The sequence below is a fragment of the Dioscorea cayenensis genome, chromosome 19 (genome assembly GCF_009730915.1).
Source record: "Dioscorea cayenensis subsp. rotundata cultivar TDr96_F1 chromosome 19, TDr96_F1_v2_PseudoChromosome.rev07_lg8_w22 25.fasta, whole genome shotgun sequence".
Taxonomy (NCBI): domain Eukaryota; kingdom Viridiplantae; phylum Streptophyta; class Magnoliopsida; order Dioscoreales; family Dioscoreaceae; genus Dioscorea; species Dioscorea cayenensis.
In genome coordinates, this window is record NC_052489.1 from 2,464,986 (window position 1) to 2,483,034 (window position 18,049).

Here is an 18,049-nt window from a genome sequence, read left to right on the forward strand (position 1 = left end):
GATCCTCAGAACTCTTCGAGAGCTTTTGGAGCTGCGATTCAGGTATATATTTTCTTTAATCTGATGTGATTGTTGGTAATTCTGGATCGAAATCTGGTTTTGGATCGGAGAATTGAAGGTGTTGGTTTGTTTTTTGTATGATAATTGTGATTTTTTGGGTGTTGTGTTTTTGTTTTTTTATTATTATGGCGAGGATCATTCTGAAGCTCGTTTGATTGAGTTTCAGGCATTATAAGGTTTTGGCTGCGTTTTTGGAGTTGGGTTTGGCTTGTGGATGGGGTGGAGTGTCTTAGTTGTATACTTTCGTGTGTTTTGAATGAAATCCTTTGTGGAGAGCTTGTTTGATCGGTTTATTATTATTATTATTATTAGTTGTTTTTGTTGTTGTTGTTTTGGTTTTTGTTTTGGATTATTTGTTTTTTAATGTGAACTTTGGTGGTTTCCCCTGTTCTTGTTTGATTTCTTTGAGGTTTCTTGTTATTTGGCAATTGACTGCATCTTGGAGTTTGATTTATCCAGTCATTGTACTTTGGTTATGCTCTTACGGGAAAAGTTGGAGAAATTAGAACCCAAAAAATGAAAATTTTCTAGGGAAAAGTAAGGATAGTATATAAAAAAAGTTCCTTTTTATTCCATTTCCCTGAATCCAGCACACTATATGCCGTTATATTTGGCTCTGCTTGCTTGGGGAGGCGGTATTTTTATTTGCTTCCTTAATTTATTTTTGTCTATTCGGATCAGCTGTTTTGTGGTATCTTTGGATTTGAATTGGTTTTTTCTCTCTGTGATGTGATTTTTTTGATTTATTCGTGCTTGGACACTTGTCTCTTTTATTCAGAAAAAAAGGTTATTCTATTGATGAACAGTATAAATTTGCTAGATCCTCCAAGCTGGAAATTTGCATATAATACCTTTTCCTGATTCTCTTTTCCTTTGTAGCTATGCCCAAAAGTTCTTAATATAGAACTGCACTGTTTGCACGCTTTATCCAGTATCTTCTTTATAATTTGTCCTGCTGTCTATTGGTCACTGTATTTGTGATTGGTCTCGAATTATTTTTTTATAAATAAAGAAAAAGACAGAATTGCTAATTGTAAGTTGGTCTATATTGAAGCTATGGCACAATTCTTTAACAATGATCTTGATTATGTCGTGGAAGACTATTATGACGTGGCGGAGTTTGATGACAATCCATTTGAGAATGATGATAATTTTGGCGAAGATGAGGTATGCTGATTTCTTTTGATTCTGAATATGAAATATCTGATCTTGTTTTAGATTCTGATGGTTGAAGTGGGCACTCTTCCTTGATTCTTCAGGGGAAGCAGAAGACTGATACATCAGCTTTAGATGCCCGGAATGGGAAGGATATACAAGGGATTCCATGGGAAAGGTTGAAACATACCAGGGATGAGTACCGTCAGTTGAGGTTGAAGCAGTATAAAAACTATGAGAATCTTCCTCATCCAGCTGCTGGTCTCAGAAAGGTATGCATCTTTGTATTTGTTTAAGGTGGTAGAGCAAACTCAGATAAGCATAGCAGCTCCGAAGAGCTGCAATTGCCTCTTTGTCAAAAAAGTAGGACTCAAACTATTGGCGAGGTTTCCCAGTTTAGTAAACTTTTAGGCTATTGCTTCATCCCTTTTCTCAAAAAAAGATTGATCTGTTCTCCATCAAAATAGTAGTTGTTCTTTCATGGCAATATCTTGTCCATTACAAAATGTCCCTCCTATTCATAATTCTTGGAAGTTATAACAGCCATCGGCTGTGGAGAGTAATTTGTTGAATTTTAACCTTCTTCACTTTCTCCAAGTGAATCCTTGGATCTCAATTGAAATCTTAACCATATTCTCAGCCTATGTGGTGCCACAAATCAATTTAATGATGGTCTATCTTTTTTTTTATGACTTTGTTACAACACTTGCAACAAATTTCTTTTGGATGTTCCAAGTCCATCTATACCCTTGCATCACCAATCATGTAGACATTAGCCGCACATTTTCTAGGACGTCTACATTTTGACTTAGCCACCTGCATATGCATGGGTTTGTGGTTCTTTTATGCTGCTAGGTGGTTAGTGTTCCATTTGCCAGAATCAATTGGAAAAGTAATTGACAATTTTCTTGTATGGGTTTTTGTAAATGGGCTTTAGCAGGAATGCAAAGAAGTGGAAATAGGACGGACTTTCTATGATTTTCAATTCAACACAAGGCTCGTGAAATCCACTATAGTGCATTTTCAGGTGCAAATATTCTTCAATAACTATTTCTGCATTGTGAATTTTGTTTTCTTGAATATTCTAATAAGGAACTCAGTTAGGCTACTCTTTATTTCTTAGTTTATGCATATTAGTTATACTCTTCAGTTACCACAATTGATTGCTTTCTTGTTGCTAATTGTATTTAAAATAGACTGAAGGAGGAGTATTAATTTATTTATGGATACAGTACATTAACAAGGTTGCTATAGTTCCTTACAGCCAATTAGATGTATTTAAAATGGTGCATTTTAGCTTGCAGTACTTCCATGGTCATCATCCCATGTGATGTTCTGCCTTTTTTTAATTATTATTATAGTTCACTTAGGGAGCTTTTCAACTTCTCTTTGATCATTTTACCATCATTCTCAGGGCATAAATACATAAGCTTTTAGAATGTTAGTCTGTTATTGATCACATATTTTGCACTCAGTTCTAATTAGGTGCCTGGTTAAAATACTGAGATAGTTACGTTTTATCACATAATGCTCAACACAATTTTAAGTCTTGGAGTTACTGTCTTGTCTCTGTGAGGCTGGTGGACCAGATTGGTGCATTTTACTTTCTCTTCTTCTTCTTTGTGTGTGTATGTGTTTTTAATGTTTAAATTTAGCTATTGTACTTCTTTGTGAACTCTTAATTCAAAACTGTACTGGCATCAATTTCTATATTTGGTAAAGCCTTGTAGTTTTGCAGGTTATCTGTGCATACCCTTTATTTTTTGTATGGAACTGTAGTTTGACTATCTTGTCCTCTTGACTTAATTTCTATTTGCGTCATCCAGCATCATTGTATTTCTAATAAAGGTAAGAATTTCATTCTTTTTGTCAAAAGCTAGTATTAAGTTTATAATTGTTTGAGGCATATATGTCATTGAGTTTATATTGCAGTTAATTCTTCAAAATAAATGATTCAATGTTCTAGTCTTATTATCTTATTTTATATAGATTGGATCCCTAATCTTTTTGTTTTGAACAGTTAGCTTTGTAAAAGAAATTGTTCTTAAACTATTGGCAGACGGGGTGACTGTATCTGTTACACATGTGGCTGTGATTTATTTGATTAAGTATGCTAAATCTAATATACAGTCATTGGAGGGATGCTTGGCTATGCATAAGTGATTGCTTTTTCAGCTCTTAACCTAGCTTGCATTCTCTAATAGATTGATTCTGGCAGCATTCCTTGGTGCAAGACCAATAATAATAGTTGATTTCTTTAACTTTGAAAGATTCAATGTTATTTATGGATATTGGTGTTGTGCATTATTTTGCTGATGCATATCAGTTGGTTCCCCTTACTGTTACTGCATTAATTGTGAAGACCTTTTATTATTTGCGGTTCTCTGTATCTTCATGTCATCTTGTTCATAGACTGCATATGATCATCATTGGATCAACTTTAACAGTGTTCCATGCTTGCATTCTCATATTCTGCTGACGTTAATAGTAGTTATATCTGCCTTAATGAGTGCTCAAGTACCATGTTATGTTTGTTGTTCATCATATCTGATCGATAAACAATTGGATTGATTACGATAAATTTGTTGTTGGTTTGTGCTTTTACAATTTCAAATCTTGATCTGTTTTAATGAACTGATAACAATTTGTTCTTCTTAACCCCTTATGTCATCTCTGATATTTAGCAGTGGGCACATTTATAACATGTTCTACCAACATTAAAAAGCAGGATGATTCCTGAGAAGCTGGCGCGATAAGGAGGCCTTTCCATATGGTATGATGGGATACATTTTGTGTTTAACGGCCTCTTGGTCAACAGTCAATGTGCCCAATCTTTTTTTTGGAAAATTTTGGGACATGAACGGGCCTTCCTAACTTTCTACTGCATAACCCTTCATGTTGGGCGCCCATCTGCAAAGTTATTCATAGCTATGATTTGATTTTATTCTCTATTGCTTATTCTTTTATTCTCTCACACTAGGCTTAGTTATTACATTAGAGAAGTTATAACTTGACTACAATGTTTTGTGCTTAAATTAAATTCTCTTGTCTTGGATATTGTTTGCTTATGTGTGATAAATGCATGTAAATTGTTATTATAACTTTTCATTATTTACTACTTGAGTGTAACACGATAATTGTTGAAACAACTATAACCCATTTGATTGCCTGTGATGCATAAAGTAGATCATCATTCTGTTTGTGTGCTTTTCACATCTAAGAATTTTTCTTGATAGACAGAATGCACATAACTCTGTGACGAGGAAAGATGCTGTATTAGGAAAATTTGTTAAAAAGTGAAAACTGCTTAGTTTGAACCTTTTTGTCTTGTTGAGCCTCAAGAGACTTGTTTTTGTGACTGACTGATAATTCCACGATTTCTTCACAAACCAGTGAATGGCAACTTAATTTTTTGCATGCATTTGTGATGCTATTGTTCATGCATTAACAAGTTATGAACAACACATCATGTGCACCAGGCTTCTATGTTCATTCGCAAACCAATCAAAATTGTTGAGCTGGAGGGTTCTTGACATCTTGCACTAATTCAATCAACATTTGCATGTTTAGCCTGTGAATGTTCTTATATGATCCTAATACTTCATATTGGGTTGGTTTTTCTTTTTCTTTTTCTTTTTTTCTTTCTGATGTTCCGTATGATCAATTTTTCTCTTCCCACAACCTGAAAAATTGATTTTTATTCATTTATATGCAGTCATCATTTGAATGTGACTGGCCATGCATTGCCATCATTTTCCCCCATACTACATTGTCATTTTCTTCATGCATCTCATATTTGGTTGGTGGATGGAAATGTGTGAATTTAATGCACTAAATATTTAGACATCATATGCATTCTAAGCTGGGATTAAGGTCTGGGAAATATTCTTTTAGTTTCTTATATTACCATTTTATACTGACAAAGCATTCACATTCTTTGATAACATTTATCTGGAAGTGTATTCCTCACATATGTGAGAGTGAAACAAGTGATTTAATCTTGATTTCTGTGTGCTGCTGAGCAGGCAACCTTACAGAGATCAATTTGCTAATTTTAATGGCTAACAGTGAATTCACTTATGTGTCTTCATGGTTATTTTATTATTTTATTATGGCAACACATTTCCCTGGTTCTATCTTGCATTTTTACCTGGGTAGAATTCTTTATGGAGATTTAATAGCTTGAATTAGCACTTAGAACACTGGGTGTGTATTAATTGATTGATATATTTCACTCTTAATATGTGTATTATTTTCAATTGTCTCGTTGAATATATTAACCTCAGTGGCCTCTACTCTCTGTCCTTTCTCATGCTTGCCCATGTTACTCCTGTTAATTTCCCGCCACATGATTTTCCCAAATTTCTTGTTATAACTACTGATTTTTTTATGATCATGACCTCTTAGCTGTCCATATACATTGGTTATTGTGATACGTCATTAGTTTTTCTTTCTAATTCATGATTTTACCGTGCTTCAATGCAATGGGATTCATACCTGTAAGTCATGGCTAAATATCGGCAGTGATGATCCCTTATTAGCCATGTGATGTTGTAGGCTATCTGTTATTAGCTTTGTGATGTTGTAGAACACACCCTTTTCTTTGCCAAATTATTGTCATTTGTGGTATCAACACATTGGCTATATCTACGAAGACATTTTTCTTGAGGTGGACTAAATGAGGCTGATAATGTATAACCACTAGAAGAATGAGTAGTTCCACTAGTAATGTACAAGTGAGATGTGGGTTTGGACTCACAACATTAATGGTCTTTCAACATGGTTTTATACTGAACAAATATGCTAGATTTTTCGTTCTAGATAGAGAATAAGACAGTTTTTTAGTTCTAGTGAAATTTGTACTGATTATTCTATCGAATGCTATTCTTGCAGTTGAGGAATTTGCTGTGGGCAACATCAAAGCACGATGTTTACATGATGCAGAATTACTCTATTAAGCATTGGTCATCATTGCTTCAAAAAAGCACTGAAGTACTCAATGTAGCTGGGCAAATTGTACCAAATCAGGTTCTGCTTGCTCCTTGAGAAACATAGTTTTAATTAGAGTTCTCTTTGCGCATCTCCATTGAGTCATTTCTCCAATCACAGGAACACTGTGAAGCCCCAACTCAAGCTGTTTCACGGGTACAAGTCAGCACCATGGCAGTAAAAGACGACTTGATTGTTTCTGGTGGTTTCCATGGGGAGCTTATCTGTAAGGTAACATACACCTAATATCTCGTAATACAGTAATGTCGTTATTGTGTCAACCTCATTTTGTCTTGTTTATTTTTCATCAGTATGTGAACCAGCCTGGTGTAGCCTTCTGCACAAAGGTGACCAGTGACGATAATGGCATTACAAACTCGGTGGACATTTATGAAAGCACCTGGTAAGTGCCGTTCTACTTGCACAATCAATTGTATCTTTAGTGATAATTTCTGATGTCTTTCTCTCCAGTGGTTCAAGACGGATATTGGCCGCTAACAACGACTGTAATGTGAGGATTTTTGATATTGAGAATTTCACCCTTCTCAACTGTTTTCCTTTCTCTTGGTCTGTGAATGTAAGTATCTCCAGGGCCTCATTGATCTTCTGTTAGTTTTATTTTTGACGGTTTGCATGCTTGCTTCAGTGTTCTATTGCCAGCCCAGATGGGAAGTACCTTGCTGTTCTTGGTGACAGTGTAGACTGCTTAATGGCTGAAGCTCACTCTGGAAAGGTACATTAATGTCATCACTTCATTGTTATGAGCAAGCACCAGACGCTTATGGGAATATTCATGTTCATGTTCATGTTCATGTTCATGGTCATTGTGTAGGTTATTGGTGCTCTAAAAGGCCACCTAGACTACTGCTTCGCATCCGCCTGGCACCCTGATGGCAATATCTTGGCTACTGGTAGTCAAGACATGACTTGCAGGCTGTGGGACATCCGAAACCTCTCAGAGTCAATGTCTGTCCTCAAAGGAAGAATGGGTGCTATACGGGGCATTAAGTTCTCCAGCGATGGCCGCTTTCTGGCCATTGCTGAACCTGCTGATTTCGTTCACGTTTATGATGTTTCAGCAGACTACAATAAAGCTCAGGAGATCGATCTGTTTGGGGAGATAGCCGGCTTATCTTTCAGTCCTGACACTGAGGCCCTTTTCATCGGCATTGCAGACCGCACATATGGCAGCTTGTTAGAGTTCAAAAGAAGACACCATTATCATTACCTGAACTCATTTATGTGATCATTTGTGCATCCCTTGGGTTTAGTTTAATAAGTTTTGCAGTGATAATCAAGGTTGAAATTGTTTTTTTTCAACAGGTGTTGTATTTGTTCCTGTTTTTGTTCTATTTTCTGTAAATAGGTTGTGAATTGAAGGATTATATTTCCTCAGTTTTATTGTGAAGCCAAAGGTATCTTGTTCAGCATGCATTGTCCTCTAATAGCTTTTTAGGCATTCATTCAACATTAGGCATGATTTTCTTTGTCAATGAATTGCTTCACATGGTGGGAATTGTTGCCTGCATGCTAAGATATGTGTCATATGACAAGGACTTGATCTTGTTTGCCAAATTCATTTTTGCCTTCTTCTTTCATTTCCTCATCAGTTTTTTGTCCTCATGTCTTCCATGTGTTATGTGTGTCCTTTGTTATGGGCTTGTGCTTTCTAACCTTGTCATCATTGCATCCTCTCTATTCTCTTCTCCATGTTTTTTCTTTCTAACATGATAACAATTTGCTAAAATTAAAATCTATTAATTATTCATGCAAAAAAATAGAAAAATTTTTAATTATTACTTAATCCAAGATTCCTAACTATAAATATGTCTTGTCAATTCCTTTATCTCCCTTTGGATCAAAACATAGTCTATATATTCCATAATTTTAAAAAATAAAAATAAAAAAATCTTTAATTTGCCACCAACCAAAACTAAACACCATTTAATGTGACACTGAATAATATATTATTTATATTATTTTAATATTGTGTACAAAATGAATTGATATAAATAATTCAGTCCCACTATCACACGCGCATTCATTGAACCCACCCGTTTCCTAACCGCATCTCATCTCCTCTTCATCCAATGATCCAACGGCTATTATTCTTCCCAAACCGAACCTCGTGGGACCCTCCACGCGACTCACACATGCCTCTACTTGTAACTTGTAAGTTATTATTAGGAGATGCTAAATGATGGGGCCCACTTCTCCTTTTGACTTTTGACCCAACTACACTTTGACCGGCTGATCTAGATGACATTGACAGGTGGCCACATCTGAACGGTCGATGCTTGATGGGCATCTGCCATGTGGGCCCCAACATTACATCGAATGACTCATTGACACGTAGACTTCCGCCGGTTTCGTCGCAATCTTGAATTCGGCCGATTCTACAAGGACTTGGAGCCGATGTCGTGGTCGTTGGGGACATTAATGTGGTGGTTTGGACCGGAAAAACCGGTCTAACCAAACCGGTTTCATTTTCCATATATATATATATATATGAGAAGCCATCGTTTAGGGACGTCTCTATATTTCAAATCTAGGAATGTCCCATAGTAGCCCAGTCGGATGAAAAATCGACGAGTTTCTTATTATATGAACAATGAAAAACAGCGTTCTACGATGTTAGTCATGGTGATCATGAACGATAAAAAGGTAGTACAGATGTTTATATAATCAATCAACCATCGGATGATGATCCAACGGTTTAGATTTAAAAACATCCCTAGATTTCAAATCTAGGGACGTCCCTAGATGATGTTTCCCTATATATATATATATATATATATTTAGAGAAAAAAAATCATTTAAGTAGATAATGTTTTCTAAGTATGTTTGACCGAGAGCCATTGGATCATAATCTAATGGCTCTTATTGTTTTCTTATTACCGTATTTTCACTATTTCAAACTAATGTACATTGTTTGCTAATATACATGAATTATCATGGATTTATAACCGTCAAATGCAAATTAAATGGTACTGTAGCGTCTATCGATAATGTTTTTCTAGAAACGTCCCTAGATGATGTACCCTCATATATTTATATACATATTAGTTTTTTTTTTCTAATGGTTGTTTCGATGAACCACTTGTAAATGGATTTAATTCATACAGTTACTAGATTCATTTATGTTTATAGAAATATTAATAAAGACCTAATTTTAGTAAATTGAATTATGTATTTTAGAATTTATTATAATCTAAAATTTTATTTATTTGTTTGTCAAACTATCAAAAGTCAATATGTAAACTAACTACCGATCACTTGATTTGATTTATTGGTACTAAGAGCATCTTTTAACTCTCGTTGAACAAAAAGCTCAATGAGCGTTTAATGTTCAAATGCTCCATAAAAAGCTAATAATAACCATTGAGAGTGTTTTGCAACCACCAAACGTTCAATGGTGGGTCCCATGAGTTACAACTTCAAAATTTGTTTTTTTTTAAAAAAAAAATGGAAGGCTTATAAGTTTTTTTTATATTATATTATGCAAGTTTTAAAATCGTTCAAAATTTATTATTCATTTTTAAAATCACACAAATTATCCAATTTTTATTATTGGTGCAATTTAATTAATATAGTAGGAATGGGTAAGAGGTTAATGTGTTGATTATGAGTCATATTTTAGAGTATAACTATTATGCAAAATAGTTTAATGAATAAAAATTTAATGGATTGATGAGGTGGTATAAGTATCAAATTCTATATTAGTTTAATAATTAAAAATATCTTAAATCTCTTGTCTAAAGTGTTCATGTTCTACTATGGTGGCGATTTTGAATCTCGACTCAAATAAGATGAGAACACTGGTGTGTTAAGAGACTACCTCCATATCCGTAAACATTGCTAATATGATATGTTTATTTTTAGTAAAAAAAAATGTGTAAAATAAATAAAAACAAGATCATTATTTTCAAATGTTATTAAATATAAAAGTCAAAGATAACCTAGTTTCTTGATCAACAAAATTGAAAAAAAAAATATTATTTATTTATTTATGTATGGTGATTTATTTGACTATTGTGTTTGGAAAATAATTACTAACAACATATTGACAAAAAAAAAACATAATTCAATTGTATCAATTTTCTTTTCTTGTCCAACAATGATTCGGTTCGATTTAGTTTGATATTTTTATGAACCTCTCAATATCTAATCAATTAAGTAGTTGAGAATTAATGCTAGATTCATAATTGGGTGAAAGTTAAGCGTTAGTGATGATTCAATCCGAAGGATGAGGGAAAGGAATCTTGTAAAAGTGGAGAAGTAAAGTGAAAAATATATAAATAAATAAATATATATATAATAAATAAATAAATAAAAAGGAATGGACTTGGTTTGTGTAGAATCCAAGGCCATCCCATGCGGCGCAGTGAACGCGACTTTTGTCCTCACTTCATTATTTTTTAATTAATTGTTTATTAAAATTTATTTAATTTAACACAAGCATCTTTCTCTAGATCTTAAACTTCATATAAATATTATGAAGTTTGTGCTCTCCTACTTTCGTTTTTTAAGAGATAAGCTGATATTTTTGTCGAAAAATTATTTTTTAAAATATAAATTATCTCGGTCCTGCTAAATAATTCAAAATTTTGTTTTTATAAATTCATATATGTATATATAATATTTGTATTGTATTGTTGTCAACAACCTTCTGGCCCTATTGCAGACACGGGTCGCCGATAGAAACTTTTCACTGAAAGTGAGTGAGAGTTCGATTCTAACTGAGTCAGACAGTTTTTTTCCAGGAGTTGTGAATAGTGATCTCTAGTGGGTTCACCCCGCTCCTCTTCCCAAAAAATAATAAAAAAATATTTGTATTGTTCTAATATGTGTTATTTAAATAATGATGTATTTATTGTACTCTTTGTTATTAATAATATTTTAGAATTAAATTTTGAAGAGTTTTAATAATTCTTCGTCAAAAAAGAGTTTTAATAATTTTTTTTTAAAAATAAATAAACCTTAACTATAGGTAAGTAGGAAAATGTTTCTAAATAGATAAATTAGTCTTAGATATTAATAATGATTAAGATGTTGGATTAAAAAAAAAATTGAAAAACAGTAAAGAAATAATAAAATTGATGGAATGAAAAATAATATTAGTCAAATGAGAAATGACTAGTCAATAATGACATCAAATACTAATTGTTGAATCCGTAATTATGTCTACAATTAGAAGGTGACAATGGAGATCAAGACTGCTCCAATTTATTCCTATTCAGAATAGAATAGTAGATAAAAAAATACGGAAAAAGCCACTAATAAAAATAATTTTATTTAATTAAAAAATATTTTTATATTTTTAATTATATTTTTTAATTCATCAAAACATGCATATTTTTTAATATTTATGTATGTTTTTGTCATCTCAAATTCAAAAGAAAGTGTCAAATACAGAGGAGTGTACTTAGGGGGTGTTTGTTTGAGTGGATTTGAAAGTCAAAGGATTTGAAAATCCTTGGATTTGAGAAATTCTTTGTTTGTTTCAAAGGATTTGAATTTACTTTGTATTTCCAAATCCAAAAGTCATGGGATTATGAAATTCTACTAAAAATGATCGAATTCCAAAAATCTCATCCAAATGAATCCCTCACATACGAAAATATATATTAATTATATTAATTACTTATAATATTTAAAATTTGAATTCATATTTATTATATTAATTACTCATAATATTAATTACACTATAATTATATTTTATAAAAATATTAAATATAATATAATTATAGTGTAATTAATATTAATAATATAATATATAATTGATATATTATATTATATTAACTATTTTTAATAAATTATTAATAAATTGTATTTATTATAACAAATTAAGTATATATTAATTATTTTTAATTACTCATAATATTAATTACACTATAATTATATTTTATAAAATATGAAATATAATATAATTACGATGTAATTAATATTAATAATATAATATATAATTGATATATTATATTATATTAATTAATTTAATAAATTATTAATAAATTATATTTATTATAATAAATTAAGTATATATTAATTATATTAATTACTCATGATATTAATTACACTGATTATATTTTATAAAATATTAAATATAAAAATAATTAATATATGATATTTTATTATAATAAATTAAATATATATTAATTATGTTAATTACTCATGATATTAATTACACTATAATTATATTTTATAAAAATATTAAATAAAATATAATTATAGTGTAATTAATATTAGTAATATAGTATATAATTGATTTATTATATTATATTACTTATTTTTAATAAATAATTAATATATTATATTTTATTATAATAAATTAAGTTTATATTAATTATATTAATTACTAATAATATTTTAAATTTAAATTCATATTTACTTAAAATTAAATGTATATTTTGTAATGTATATATTAATTATTATATCAAATCAGACATATGTTTTCTAAATCCAAATTTACAAATCCCTTCAACCAAACACAATATTCTGTGATCCAGTATTACAAATACATCTAACCAAACACTGGATTTGTAAATACAAATCCACTGCATTTTCAACTACATTCAACTAAATGCCCCCTTAATGGTAGAATTAGAAATAAAATTAAAGAGCAATAAATTTAATTTTTAAAAAATTATAAATATTAAAATAACAAATACTGTAATTAAAAACCAATTTAATGCGAATTTACAATTTAATTTAATTATTTTTATTTTTATTTTTTGGGATTTTCTACTAGCTAGTAACCCTACTTGATGTTATATATACAATTTTACTAAATTTCAGAAATTTATAATATAAAATCCACAACACGGAGAACTCATACACCATTCAAAAACAAAACCCAATCAGCTCTAAACACCTGTCCCAGGAAACCCACACCTGTCCAGTACCATTTTTGACACCTGCTGGTTATCTTAACACGTGCCAGTTTCCCATTGGCCAAACTCCATTGATTGGTGTGACTTACATCATCTTAATTAATCCCTGTAATTAATTAAAACTAATCGCAAGATTAACAAATCCAAAAACACAAAATTCCAGCTTATATAATCCCCTCCATATCCCCCTTCTTCTTCCCCAGAGAGACTCCTCCACCTCCAAATCCCTAATTCCCAATTCCCAATTCCCAAATCCCTAATTCCCAATTCTCAAATTCCATATCCCCTTCCACTCTCCGGTGAGCTCGAGTGACCCATAAAAATCTCACCTTTTTTCTTCTCCAAATCATCCCAAAGAGCTTGTTTTTCTATTAAGCTCTCTGGATTTCAGCCTGTTCTTTGCTTTTGATCAAGATTCAGGTAGTGTTTTTATCTCCGAAAGTTTCAATCTTTCTAGTAAAATCCACAAAGAAATCCATGGCCACAGCTATAGATTTCTACAGTAACTGGCCTAGCTTCTCCTCTGATCCTTCTCAAATGGAGCTCATGCAAGCACTTGAACCTTTTTTCAAGAGTGCTTCTCCTTCTCCATCTTTATCTCCATCATGGGATCAAAATCTAAGCTTTGATTCCTATTTGAGCTTTAATGGCATGCAAAACAACCAAAAAGGTGGGAGCTTTCTCAGTGTGCAGCCACTTCCAATGAAGCACGCCGGAACTCCATCTCCGGCCAAGCCTGGCAAGCTCTACCGTGGCGTGCGGCAGCGTCACTGGGGCAAATGGGTGGCCGAGATCCGCCTCCCTAAGAACCGCACACGGCTCTGGCTCGGCACCTTTGACACCGCCCATGAAGCCGCTTTGGCCTACGACGAAGCCGCCTTCAAGCTCCGCGGTGACTTCGCCCGCCTTAACTTCCCCAATCTCCGCCACTCCTCCGCTACCTCCCTCCACTCGTCCGTCGACGCCAAGCTCCAAGCCATCTGCCAAACTCTCCAAGCTCCTGATTCCACCTCTGTTTCAAAGACTCCAACAACCACTAACACTTCATCATCACCATCATTATCATCATCATCATTATCTTGTGATCAAGAAGATGAGTCCTCTGCTGGTTCTTCTCCAGTTTCAGAGATGCAGAGCTTGGACTTCACTGAGGTTCCATGGGATGAATCTGAGAGCTTTGTGCTAAGAAAGTACCCATCTTGGGAGATTGATTGGGATGCCATTCTCTCTTAAGTTTTAGTAATTAGCTAGTTATAGTGACTGGTGCAAATGGAGTTTTAGACATTTGTCCACTGGTTTTTGTGTATTTAGTTGCAGATCTTTAGTCTTCTTCTTCTTCTTCTTGGTTATGCTGGTTTTTTCTTGGCATTTAACCATGGAGAGAATTGGTGTTTAAGTTTCCTATTATTGTTATTATATATATATGTCTTTGTGATTGTCATATGTTTGTAAGCATTATGTATTTGTTTCTTTGAATATTAGCTTTAATGTTTTTCCTGGGGTGTAACTGCTTTCAATGGAAAAGTATCTTTAGTTTCACCAAAGGCCTTGGAACTCAGCCCCGGGTCCTCTCTCGTTTAGGATAGATACGAGTTCAATTCTTTCTACGCTCCCCCATTTTAAAAGAGTGAGGCCATTGCAGTAATTTTTTTACCCGCATACACCTCAAAGGGCTTGGTACTTGTCACCTTATTTTTTTTTAAAACGTATCTTTAGTTTCTCAAGTGATGTTTTCATGCAACCAACATCTTGTGCTCATTGGGAGAAGTCTTGGTTGATAAAAGGAAGAGTTAGTGGTGTGTGTGTGTGTGACATGAGGAATCAGAATAACTAGGATTGGAAGTCTTTAGCCATAGAAAAGGGGTACCATTTCTTTCTTCTCCTTTGTATCTTTCTATGTAGTAACAATGACATTTATCAAAAAGTTTGTGACCAATAATTATCCTTTGCAAGTTGTCACAAAAGTGGGAATATATTCATTTCATATTGATTGCATTAAGTAATTGGCTGTGGGAGTTGTCTAAAAGTCATAAACATTAATTGAATTTTATGAATGTTTAGACCTCTACATTGATGCAATCCTTTTGCTCTCTTAAGGGCAAGGAATAGGGCAAGGAAGGGGGTTTATTTTCAGCCCAAATTGATATTTTAATGCACATGATTTCTCCATTTTTATTCAAAAATGAATTAATAAACTTGTCAAAGGGTAAATATTTTCTGGTAACAAATTAATCTGTTCAAAGAATCAATTGATTTTACCAATTCTATAGCTTATATATATTTAGAGCAAATATATGTAATTAGTTTTGTAAAATAATCATGTAGTCCATAAATATATATATTGCTTTTTGATAGAATGCATGAATACTTCAAGTTTTTCATAAGACATAAAGGAAAAAAAAATCTCAAGCTGAGCGTTCAACTCGACTAACACATACACATGTCAATCGCTTTCTATAATAACCTTAAAGACGTATATCAATTTTACCTACTATCTTTGAAGTAATGTATCATAATGGCTGAGAAGATCGAGTTATAAAAAAATAACAAGGTTTATACAAGAATAAATCTTTATATAACCTTCTTCACAAAAATCTAATCCTCTTTGTTGAGATATTTTTCATATATATATATATATATATATATATATATATATATATATATATATATATATATATCGTTATTAAAGATAGTTCATATGAAGGTTATTCATATACTAGCAAAATTAATCAAATAGCTAGCCCATTTTATCACATATATACATATTTTTCACATTAGCTAAAAGGATGATTTAGCTTTTGATTAAATTAATTTTGAGAGATGTTATGTATAAATTGGAAATAGGCTTGGTCCTCAGAGCACAAATTAAGTAAATATGTTGGCCTAAATACTGAACAGAACTGTTCACAATGAATTGAAGCCCAGGAAGATGTATACCCTTGAGATATTTGCCATACTATCAAATTTGATCAAACAACTCTTCCAAAAGCATTAATTGGTTTCTTTCTTATATTAGATCTCATAAATGTCTGACTTTTATCTTAGTTTTAGATACTATTTCACAGCAGTGAATAAACATTTTTTTTTAAAAAAAACTCACATGACAGGATACAACAACTTGATTTTATAATCAAATGCTATACTTAAAAATCAAATTACAGTGCAGGATATTATTAGTCACCTAAACACACACACACCACATAGAAAAATAAATGTAGTAATACTCATACTTGAGATCTTTTGACGACTGCCAATTACATCTTGGGGATATCAACAGTAAAAACATCCATGCAAAAAAACCAGTAAAAACATACCAATTGGAAATGTACGTGTTGTTTTACAAAACCAACTTAATCCTTAAAAATCAGTCAAGCATGATCAAGAGCACAATATCTTTAGATATATCATGGGAATATATGATTTAGTTTCTCTAGCTTTTGCATCAAGATTCTAATGCTTGGAATTAACAAAGCAAGCAATTTAGATATTGTATGCATACCTCTATCGAGCAAGCAAATCAGCATAAGAAATGACAAGTAATCATCTTATATATTCCAAAGTTCGTCGGCAGTATTTTCATTGGGGTTTAAGATACATGCATCAGAGAATAAAGAAATATCAAAATGATCATATGCCAAACAATATCATCAAATCTTGAAGTTTCTTAACTATTTCCTCAACTCTTAATTAATAAACCGAAGAAGTCAATTGAAGAATATAATATAAGAAAGAATAAAAATGGTGATAAGAATATATATGACCATAATTGGATTATGGTTTGCATATCTATCTATGTTCGTTGATCATTTTATCCCATGATCGTACATGATAAAGTGAGGGTTTGAGACTTCTTGGAAATTAATGGATGATTCTTTTCTTTCATTGAGACAACAATGGTCATGGAATAGCATATTCCATTAGATATAGTTCAATTGATGTAAGTGACCATAGAACAATATCTATCTCCAACTAATTAATATACACATAGTGTAGTTAATTTTTTCATTCATTTATTATAACTCATGCATGAATTGTTCCTCATATGCAAGATCTACTTGTTAGAAACTTGGATGCATGTATACTCAAAGAACAAGTGTAGAATATAATCAGGATCTACTAAGAACTTTTAGGATTGCTAGATCATTAATTAGATCAAAAAGAAGAATATGATGTTCATTAATTAGCCTATATATGTAAGTTGACAATCTTTGTAAAGAAGTTGGCAATTAAAAGTGAACAAGATCTAAGGCCACAATTTATGGACTTTGCTTTTGCCACTTGCCCAACAAAAGTTATATATTAATATGATCACTTTGCATGTGCATATGAAGAATATAATACATCAAATCCTACTATGTTTTTCTACTTACTGTTTTTTTTTTAAAAAAAATATAGTTATCAATTTTTTTTGTCATTAATATGTTATATATGCTTGATTTAGCATGCAAGTGTCTTCAATAATAACACATTGTCAAGTTGAACTGTTCTGTTATGAAGACATGATTGGGGGAGTATTCATTGAAGATAAAAGAAGAGCCAAGTTCATGAGCACACATGAGATCAATAATAGAGAGTTAACAAAAAGTAACAACTATACATGATCATTGATGCTCCAAATTATATGACAATTGATAAACAAAAAGGCAAGATCTGATTTGATGCAATGGATTTGATCTATGTCTTAAGTTAAAGCATAGATTTCTTTTGGAGTACATAAGGTTTAATTTGATAAGCTTTCTTTTGATTACTTTATTATGAATCTATAGAGATATGAAAGCCTTAAAGTGGTTTGTTGGGATAATTAGGTAGGCTCCACTTGGGTAGTTAATCTAGTTAATCTTTAGAGAGTGTCCCACAAAAGATTTTATGTGCATATTAAAAACATTGGCATCAAAAGCATCTCCCAATTATATTTCCATAAGCTTTGTGCTACTCATTATTAACCATTCACTTAC

General features: G+C 32.1%; 2 protein-coding genes across 6 annotated transcripts; both read left to right on the forward strand.

The window, feature by feature from the left end:
* On the forward strand, positions 1–7,634 carry LOC120283816 (uncharacterized WD repeat-containing protein C2A9.03). 5 transcript variants are annotated; one of them, XM_039290564.1, is made up of 10 exons: positions 1–42; positions 1,115–1,227; positions 1,320–1,487; positions 2,153–2,242; positions 6,109–6,243; positions 6,325–6,435; positions 6,516–6,607; positions 6,676–6,781; positions 6,851–6,937; positions 7,037–7,634. In XM_039290564.1, the coding sequence occupies exons 2-10, from the start codon at positions 1,117–1,119 to the stop codon at positions 7,448–7,450; spliced, it is 1,314 nt and encodes a 437-aa protein (XP_039146498.1). In that variant the 5' UTR covers positions 1–42; positions 1,115–1,116; the 3' UTR covers positions 7,451–7,634. The 5 variants fall into 5 exon arrangements, with proteins under 5 accessions (XP_039146498.1, XP_039146499.1, XP_039146501.1 ...); XM_039290565.1 differs by having other exon boundaries at positions 2,156–2,242; XM_039290567.1 differs by lacking the exons at positions 1–42; positions 1,115–1,227; positions 1,320–1,487 and adding an exon at positions 3,903–3,988 and having other exon boundaries at positions 2,156–2,242.
* A 5,652-nt stretch (positions 7,635–13,286) lies between these two features.
* On the forward strand, positions 13,287–14,591 carry LOC120250718 (ethylene-responsive transcription factor RAP2-13). Its single transcript, XM_039259556.1, has one exon. It carries the CDS (start codon positions 13,572–13,574, stop codon positions 14,325–14,327), a length of 756 nt encoding a protein of 251 aa, XP_039115490.1. The 5' UTR covers positions 13,287–13,571; the 3' UTR covers positions 14,328–14,591.
* Positions 14,592–18,049: the final 3,458 nt, after the last annotated feature.